Source organism: Sphaeramia orbicularis, chromosome 10 (assembly GCF_902148855.1).
Source record: "Sphaeramia orbicularis chromosome 10, fSphaOr1.1, whole genome shotgun sequence".
Classification (NCBI taxonomy): domain Eukaryota; kingdom Metazoa; phylum Chordata; class Actinopteri; order Kurtiformes; family Apogonidae; genus Sphaeramia; species Sphaeramia orbicularis.
In genome coordinates this window covers 45,916,521-45,926,185 of record NC_043966.1, presented here as the reverse complement: position 1 = coordinate 45,926,185, position 9,665 = coordinate 45,916,521, and the positions used below count along the sequence as shown (strand labels likewise).

At 35.6% G+C, this 9,665-nt stretch overlaps 1 protein-coding gene across 2 annotated transcripts; it reads left to right on the top strand.

Moving 5' to 3' along the window:
- The first annotated feature begins 305 nt into the window (after positions 1-305).
- On the top strand, positions 306-9,638 carry cenpu (centromere protein U). Of its 2 annotated transcripts, XM_030145898.1 has the most exons (13): positions 306-397; positions 884-968; positions 2,494-2,581; positions 2,711-2,888; positions 3,014-3,098; positions 3,768-3,851; positions 3,932-4,049; positions 5,640-5,766; positions 5,871-5,949; positions 6,714-6,761; positions 6,839-6,900; positions 7,786-7,942; positions 9,274-9,638. In XM_030145898.1, the coding sequence occupies exons 1-13, from the start codon at positions 393-395 to the stop codon at positions 9,403-9,405; spliced, it is 1,248 nt and encodes a 415-aa protein (XP_030001758.1). In that variant the 5' UTR covers positions 306-392; the 3' UTR covers positions 9,406-9,638. The 2 variants fall into 2 exon arrangements, with proteins under 2 accessions (XP_030001758.1, XP_030001757.1); XM_030145897.1 differs by lacking the exon at positions 9,274-9,638 and having other exon boundaries at positions 884-953; positions 7,786-8,487.
- The last annotated feature ends 27 nt before the right edge of the window (positions 9,639-9,665 follow it).

The window sequence follows — 9,665 nt, the reverse complement described above, 5'->3', positions numbered from 1 at the left end:
TATGCAAGTATGTAACGGCAAGAAATAACTCGTTTCGTTGCCTGATTTGCTCAGACGACGTAAAATTGAACCTTTTCACTCTCCGTAGCACCAGTATGGTGAATCAAGTAGGGGTTAGTACAGTACGATATTCAGTGTATGCATCAGTTTTAGTAAACTTGATCCATAATATATTTTCACAATTGTTATGGTCAAGTAAATAATTTATTTCAATCTACAGAATGTCTAAATTTGTATTGCTTTTGGTTTTGATAATAGTTTCATCCAATGAATCCCCCCTTGTATATGGAATGGTACAATCCGGAAGTTGCAAACATTTTGCGGGAAATTTGGACCGGTCAGAGTGTTTACAAAACAACCTGTGTTTTTGTCAAAGATAAACGTATTTTACAATGAGGTTAGTATGAAATAAGTTTCAAAATTAATCTATTTAGTCCATATTTTAGATTTTACACGCCTCTCGTGTCATCGTATCTTTCTAAAGTCAGACATGTCACTGCAGTTCACTCGTTAACGCTGACAAGTTAGCAATGCTGCATGTGTTGTTTTACGCTAGGATGCATCATAAGATTGAATAGTTAATGTGGTGTTCATGCTTTTTGAGACTTAAATGTAACATACTTTCAACTTTAACATGTTTAAAATTGTATTTTAAAATGTGATTTATATTTGACTGTGGCTACTTGTGAGAAAAGTGGTAACATAGTCTAAACCCAATAGCCGTTGCCAGTGCCCTGTGTCAGGGTACCTGTCGATGACACATTTGCACTTCACTTTATTGAAGCTGTCAAAGGATTAGCGGCGATGGAGTCATTAAAATGTTGTTAATCGAATGTGAGAAGGATAATGACCATGAAAGATTCTGGGTCATTTGTTTGCACAGTACTAAAAAGACCACAAGGGGCAAAAAGGTGAAGGCTGTGGCACCTCAAACTCCACTGGATGTTAGTCAGGTGAGTCCATTAGAGGTCAGTATGACGTATCATGTCATTAAGCAAGTGGAATTACACTTATTTATTTTAGATATATTATATCATATTATTGTTGATTCAGCAGGGACATTTCACAATATATGTTCAATTGATATAGCTAAAAGCTACTTTTATGTAGGTCCTTTCATGGCAGAATGTTCCATTTTAAGTTGAAACTGATGAATGAATTGTTTGTTTTGTACATTAGTCATTGCACTTAGTATAATAATTCTAATAAACATAAAAATCAAAAATGGAATATGCTAGAAGCAAATGGTTATTTTTTGCCTTTCCTTTTCACTTGATACCATGCTTACATTAAATTAAATGTGTGCAGCATAAAGCATTCTCATCATAACAAAAGAATCAACAACAAAAAACATATCTACCATCTCAATTTAATATTCCTGAAGGATTTTATACTTAAGGCATTTTTTAAACTTTGTCAAAGAAGTGAGCAACTTAAATTCATCAAGTCCATTCCATAATTTCACACCCACAACTGAAATACATCTAGACTTCACATTTGTCCTCACTTTAGTACATTAAAAAATATAAAGACCTCTTAAATTATAGTTACTCTCTTAATTTAAAGAAATCTTGAATGGCATTTGGAACATTATTATTTTTTACTTTATAAATCATCTCTAATATTTTAATATTTATATATTCTCCAAAGTTTTCTGTCTTATATAGTCTTTTAAAAGGGTGTAGGGTTGTTCTACATTTTGTCTCGCTGTCCAACTTATTCCACAATTTCACTCCACATTGTGAAATACACATGCTTTTACGAGTGGTACGCACACTGGTTTTTCAAAACATATTCTCCTCTTAATTTACATTTTCCTTTTCTGTCTCGGAACAGTTTTTGCATGTTGCCTGGTAATATGTTGCATATGGCCTTGTAAATTGTTATGAGAGTTTTAAAATTAACTAGATCTACTATTTTCAAAGCTTGGGATCTTAAAAATAATATGTTGATATGATCTCTAAATCCAACACCATAAGCAAGTCTTAAGGCTTTTTTCTGGAGTTTGAAAAGTCCATCTAGATTACTTTTATACGTGTTCCCTCAGACCTCTGTGCAATAATGTATGTACGGTAGAATTAGTGAGCAGTAAATGATGTATAGACTTTTATTATGATGAACTTGGGGAAGTTCTCTATATACGTTTCTGATGAAAACATGTCTTGCATCTTTGTGAAGGTATGATGTGTCTACACAGGGATGTACTGTATTTTGGCTAATAAATAGAACCTTTATTTAAGAAGATAACCTTTATTTAACAAGATAAAGTCCCACTGAGATCGAGATCTCTTTTACAAAAGGGACCTGACCAAGAGGTCAGCAGCACACACCATAATGAAAAACAGGTTAAAAGATCAATAAAAAGTTTAAAAACAGGTAATAATTCAGTATTTACATGAAGTAGTAACAAGTAATAACAATATGTCATTCTGTTTAGCAGATTTTAAATTATAAAATTTATATTTTACTTCTCTTTGTTGTGCCCTTATTTAGAAAGCCTCGTCTGTCGATCATTTGGAATCTGCCGATTTGTCTGCTATAGCGAGAGCAAGTTTCATGGAGGGAATGCAGCAGAATTTTGGTAAGACAGCAACTTATGACTAACTGTCACAGAAAGATGTCCATTTGTGCAAAAAACAATCAAGTTGCTTTTTGATTTTGTATTTATTGTTATTTGAGTTTAATAAGCAAGAATCTGTGCATTTGGTAGGTAACCCTCTGCACAGCACAGCCATGGATGAAGATTTAAATGTCTTAGAAAACAGACAGGAGGACAAAGGAAGAGCTACTAAAAGGAAGAGGGCACCTCAGGAAGAGAAACTAAATTTGGGGTCAAACCTGAGTTCTGCCCCCCAGAAAAGCAGCCAGCCGATCCTGGCAGCCAGCAGGTGAGGTCATATGTAGGTGACTTACAAAAGCCACATAACATTACCATCTGCTTGCTCTTTGTCTGTATATAATGATGTTCTAGTTTATTTACCAGTTGATTTATGTGTATGTACGCCTCTAAAAGGCAACGGAAAAATCCGCAGAGTAGAAACAACAAGAAGAAAAAGACTGAATCAGAGATTGGGATGTCCAGCGATCCTCAGTCACAGGTAAGAGTGGGCTCATGTCCCAATGGAAAGGTCATGACATGATGTAAAAGTATCAAAAGGCATTGAATTATTTTGCCTGTACTGACTTGCACAAAACAAGCCTGTCAGGTTTCAACAAGTACACTAAATTTTACACTTTAAAAACTGAAGGTTTCTGGAAGGTTTAGGTGCTGTGGTGTCTTTCCAAAATAATATTATTGTGATGTTTAGAAATACTAAATAATTCTCATTTTGTAAAATAAGAGGTGAGCTACATTTTAAAAGAAAATAAATTCTTTATTTTTAGAAACTATAACTTTGTTCAGAGTAAGAAGTGGGGGTTTTTTTTCTGCAGAATCGTAGAGAAATATCATCAGTTTTTCTGTTTCAGAAAGCCTGGCAGATGATGCTCAAATGATGCTTATTCTTTTAATTTTGAGTATTTGAAGATAAAGTAAACAATGTTCAGCAATTAAAGATGAAAGCTGGCCTTTTAATTTTACAGTAATCAGATAAAGTTGACTTGTGACTGTTGGAACCCTGGATACTGTTGTATGTGACTGTGCACATTGAGAAGAGCAGTGTCGACCCCAAGTGAAGACTGATCATATCGTAATGAAATAAGTCTTAAGCCTTAATCACAGTCTGTTTGATAACTAGATATACCGCAACATTTTGTTTTTCTCTCAGCAGGACTCAGATGCCAGGGCACCTAAGCAGGACCATAAGGAAGACCTTTCCTCTGATGAGGAAGAGGGAGAACAGTCAAGCTGGGTAAGGCCAACGGTCAGAAGCAAAGCTCTACATATTGCCATAAATGTGATTTAATACCTTTCTGTTTTTCATTCATTCAGAAACCATCTCCAAAGACGGCTAGAGTTTCCAGTTTAATCCGAGCCAAGTTTTTATCCAACAGTTCCAAGTCCAAGAGATTGTCATCAAACAGATTAAAATCCGGAAAATCTTCATCAGGTACAGTCAAGAGGACATCAGGGGAGAGCTTAAATGCTACTCTACACAGATTGAGGGAAATCCGTTTTTTTAAATGTAAACATGACTGTTCAGTTTTTCCCTTTATATTTTCAGTACACAGTTATATTATACAGGTTGGTGCCCACTTTTTACACTGCACGGATACCCTAAAAGTTATCATCCTCACCACTCTTGTGGTCACTCAACTCCTGCTGTCTCTATCATACATGGTAGATGATGATGTAGGTCAACTTATTTCTCCTTCCCTTCCTGAACTGTGTCACAAGTCCACTTCTGACTTTTGGTCAAAATTCTCTGTTGTCTTCTTTGACAGTTGCTTGGAAACATTGAAAATGTTCTATCCCATCTTTTGATGACAGCCTCAATGTTTTTAACAGTCTCTTTCCTATGTACAGACTTTTTGACGTAGTTAAAATTTACCTCATTTGTGAAACGTAGTATTATTCTTGTCAAACAAATTAAAACATGCATAGAGCATAAAAAAACCCAGATTAACAGCCTTGGGCAAATAATATTCCGGGGAGTGGGTGTTACTGTAGGGGTGGGGGTTCCCCTAATACCACTGCTTTATAACAGAGGTGGTGAATGTCTTACAGTTGTAGATGTAGGTGGTGCACAGAGCATGCATTGTGAAATCCCATATTACAACCATTGGATACAATTCTGGGACTGCATTATTGTAAACACCAGTGTTTTATCTCCTAAACTACTAAAATGAAATAGCTACAGGCTGCTTTAAATGTTCAGTACTGTTCCATTCACACCAAAATTGACTGATCAAAGGAACTAAGGTGAACTCCGCACTGCTGAAGACAGCCACAGTGTACACACTTTAGTTTCTTTTTCTGATTCACTACTAAGTTAAACCTTCACATCCTCACTCAGCTCTGATCTAAATGACTGTGTAATGCTCTGAGTGACGGAACTTCCACAGAAGTGGAGTCTAAGCTTCAAGTGTTCTCATGAACAAATAAGATACTCATGTTTCAGTTTGTGAAAGACCAAAAGAAAAATACAGTGCTTGATAATATTCTTTTTAAAGTTTATTGTGCCGCTTGTGAAGAGGACAGCAAGATGTCTGATGCTGTCTGCTCCTGTTATTTAGTTACTGTTTTTTAGTGTAGCTTGCTCCTTGAACAATGAAAGGGGAACCAGAGGGAATATAGGCTAGTTATAACTAAGCTAACCTTCATTACTTGGAGAAAAGGCCTTTCTGAATGACCAAAATGAACAGATTTACCACAGGGTTGTTTTACCAGTAGTATATGGAGAATAGCATATGTTGTATAGAACTGTGTTCCATGAATACAAATGTATATGAACAACAAAGCTCTTTTTTACTGTAAATGCCAAGTTTTCATTAATATGACAACACATGCACCTACATACCATGTATGTGGACCCTTAGATATAATGAACCTTGTGGATTAAAACAGTTAAACCTTGCCATGTCACACATGGTGATCCAAAGTCAAGTTGTTTTACTATTTCTTTTAAATGTCACATTCTTTTTATTCAGATGAGCTTTTGATGACTAGCACAATAAAACTCATTTCCTTTTCCTTGAAGGTAGTGGATCTGGACAGTCAGAAAACACCAGCAGTGATGAGCTGAGGAAAGCGAAACATCACAGTCAGGGAGGAACTGAGTTAGAAGTGGTGCTGGAGGCCTTTCTTGATTTTTGCAAGCAGTACAGGTAAACTAAACCACTCTGAGTACAAGTTACACCCTGTATTTCTGCTTTTAACTGCATTCTTCCTAGTTGTAGATGTGACAGTCTGTATATGTGAATGTTTTTAGGGAGTCAGAGGAATCAAAAACAGTCAAACAGTCTATTGATTGTTTCTCCTCCAATGTGAAGGAACAACTGGTGGAAAAGGTGCGACATTTTCTAATCTATGTACTACAATAGGACTAGTTGTCAAGGGCACTTTCACACCTACCTCATCCTTTGACTTCCATACTTGATTGGCCTGATTCAAGCCAATTTTAGTCATAACTGATTTTAATTTGGAGTTTGGGACCAATCATGTTGCCATAAACAAAAGAAGTAGTAGTCTGTATTAGTCTGCCAAAAATTAGTCTGCCAAAACTCAATGTGTGAGTAAAACAAACTAAACCAAATGTACACACTGTCAAAAAAACTGAACCATGGTTTGGACTTAAAGGTGTGAAAAAGCTCTTAGACTTTAAATAAATAAGAATACATCACAGACACATTGTTCTTGATTGATATTGTACTTATTGATAGTAAAACTGTGGGGATGCACTGATTTACAAATTTCTTAGTCACTACCACTATGTAAAAGAATACTTTAGCTGATACTAATGGTACTTTCTGTGTCTTTATTTTGCTATTGCTGGTGTTTTTTTCCCTTGGCAAAGAAATCTTCAGTCTAAATATAAAAATACTATTCAGTCCATCACATTATCTTTCAGTGAAATCAGATTCAAACAAACGTTCACAATAAAAACCTTTAATATAATGTACCAGTTAAACATCTGGAAATGCCAATATATCAGGGCATCCCAATAAAACTTTGAGGAAATGTCATTAAATTAGCGATAAATGGCAGCACACATACTCTGAACTACACAGATTACAGTTGTGAGAATTTGTATTTATGTATTTTACTTTTCTAGATCTCCAAGTGTAAGGAGCTCAGAGTTTTAACAAGAGAAAACAGAAAGGTAACCATAGCAACCAGCTATTTCCACATACCACCTTCCTGCCGATATCCTGTATTTACTTCTTGTATTTGTGTCAGGCCGCATCTTTGATCCGTAAAAAGACACAGAGAATGTTGGATGCCAAGAATGAGCTGATCAGGTGAGACACAACAAAGAGCACATCACGCAGTCTCCAGACTCAGCAACTCGGCTCAGTCTGGAAACACATACTGACACACTCAGCAAGTGATGTGTGTCAGAAGGGTCTTGTCAGCAGTATGAACCTACATCAGGGGTGTCAAACTCATTTTATTTCAGTGGCCACATTCAGCCCAATTTGATCTCAAGTGAGTCGAACCAGTAAAATAATATTATAACATAATAACTTATAAATAATGACAACTCCAACCTTTTCTCTTTGTTTTAGAGTGAAAAAAGTAAAATTACATGATGAAAATGTTTACATGTACAAACTATCCTTTAAAAAATGTGAACTACCATTTTCTGGTGTTGCCCCAAAATAGAACCCTTTTGAGACAAAGAAAACTCTGTAATAAATGAGGTACTAGAATATACCGTTACCAAGAATTGTTCCACCTTATATTTGGGAAATGTATGTACAGTTGTACTGAAAGAAGATAATTACTTGGTCAAAATTCTTCTCATGGTGGGCAGGAAGGCCATAACAAGAAAGTGGCTTGCTGTGGACCCACCTAGATACAAACAATGGTTAGATGTAGTATAGGAAATATGGGTGATGGAAAAAATGACTTATACTTTTAGATTAAAAAAAGATGAGTTTGATAGAAAATGGGACAAATGGATTGGATTTATAAACAAAGACATCAGTGCTGAAATGGTAATGTGATGCCCTTATCTTTCTTTTATTGTATTATTTATAGATATCTTTTGTTGGACCCTTTGGCGGCCCAATTTTTGCCCACGGGCCATTTGTTTGACACTCTTGGCCTACATCCTTTACATGGACTTTTACTTTTACTTGGCTGTGAACATGTGACCCTTAGTGTTTATATGCGGTCCAAAGGGCGAAGAGGCAGCTGGGTCTGCTGCAGAAAGAGAAAGCAGAACTCGAGCACCGGCTTGCTGATCTGACAAAAAGCCAGACCTTCCTCCAAGACATCAGAAAGCTCAATAAAGAGTACCTAAATTACAGGCTAAAGCATCCTAAGGAAAAAGAAACGGTACAAGCACACATTACACAATCCCATTTACACCTTCTCACCAGCTTGTTAGGAGGGCCATCTGGTTATGTTTTAGGATTCTGGTGGACATTAAACTGCATACATCTCAAGGCATGGCCTGAAAACCAGGTCTGTACAAAATTCAGAATTTAATTCAATTCAATGAATGAATTTGAATTTGGATTTGAATTGACTCTACCCTACAGGATGTTGAATTGAATTTGAATTAGAATTACAGGAAGTGGAATTGAATTCATTGCAGTTCAGAGAAATTCATTCTTATCATGTATCAGTGAGAATGTGATACTTTTAACATAAATTTTTCTTTCAAATGGAAATACAGACATTAACATTAAGCATACATTCCATTAATGTTGAGTAATTAGCCATATCTTCATTTCACAGTAATCAAATGAAACAATGTTTTGGTAAATGCAGTTATCACTCATTAAAGTACTTTACAGGGTAACGTTGTTGCATCTAATGGTTAACAGTTCGTCAAATGTTTTGTCATTGAAGTGGCATCTCCCTGGCCTGAATATCTTGCCTGCAACCCTAAATATCCTCTCAACAGGTGCAGAGGAAGTTATTACAATTTTAATTATCTGTTTTATAGAGTTTGTATTTAATGTTAATTTGAAGTAAAAAAAAAAAAAAAAAAAAAAAAAAGGAAGCCTATTTCCTATAATAAAGTATTGTGTACATAAAATCTATACAATAGCTGTATGAAATTCATGTTGTAATCATATGTAATATATACAATACAAAGCTTCATTGTTAAATACACCTTAATTATGTATCATGAATTTCTTTGAATTTCATGGAATTCCAATTCTACTTTCTGCAATTTGAATTGCAATTTCGCATCCTTTTTGTAACCTCAAAACAGAACCATAAAAGATAGTGTGTGGAGTGATGGGTTTTAGTTTATAAAAATAGAATCTAGAGCAGCCACAGCGCCTGCGGCTACATAACCTGACTTTCACTTCTCAGTTAGGGGTCATTCTCATGTTAGGGGTTATTCTCAATTCAATTCTGAATTTTGTACAGCCCTGCTGACAGCTGGATTATTTCTTTCACTACTTTTTATTAAATGTTATCTGTACACTGATCATTGACATAAGATGTGTAACTATAATCTCTTCATCGCTGTAACTGTACAATAAGTTATTTTGGAGTTGGAAAACCCAAGTGTTTGCTCCCTCATTGAATAACAGTGATGCATTTGCTCCTCTTGCTCCATTGTGCAGACCCTTGTGCTTCTAATGTCACTAACTATGTTTCTGTCTCTTCTTTCTTAACTTGTCTCGTTCTTCCATTATTTCTTCCAGTATGGGACATCTAGCCTGCCAGCTCTGCTATTGGAGGCCCAACAGATCCAGGGAGTTGGACGTCAGCTTAAAGGAATCAATAACCAGTTAGAGAGAACAATACAAAACTATCCAATGATTAAAAAATCCTGAGCTCATCACAGCTCATTCACTTACATTTATGAGAATATTATGTGATTCATTGTAAGAAAAATGCACCCAAGTTATGTTGAAAATTAAGATGCATATTAATGTGAATTTCTCTTTACTTATGTTTAGAGGTGATGTTTATTGTAGTACAGCAGGGGTCACATTCAGCCCGATTTGATCTCAAGTGGGCCGGACCAGTAAAATAATAACATAATAACCTATAAATAATGACAACTCCAATTTTTTGTCTTTGTTTTAGTGCA

Bases quoted from the DNA above. Each gene is read 5' to 3' on its own strand.
- cenpu (XM_030145897.1), top strand. The intron at 2,582-2,710 runs GTAAGACAGCAA...TGCATTTGGTAG, and splicing joins GGGAATGCAGCAGAATTTTG to GTAACCCTCTGCACAGCACA. The intron at 3,852-3,931 runs GTAAGGCCAACG...TCATTCATTCAG, and splicing joins AGGGAGAACAGTCAAGCTGG to AAACCATCTCCAAAGACGGC.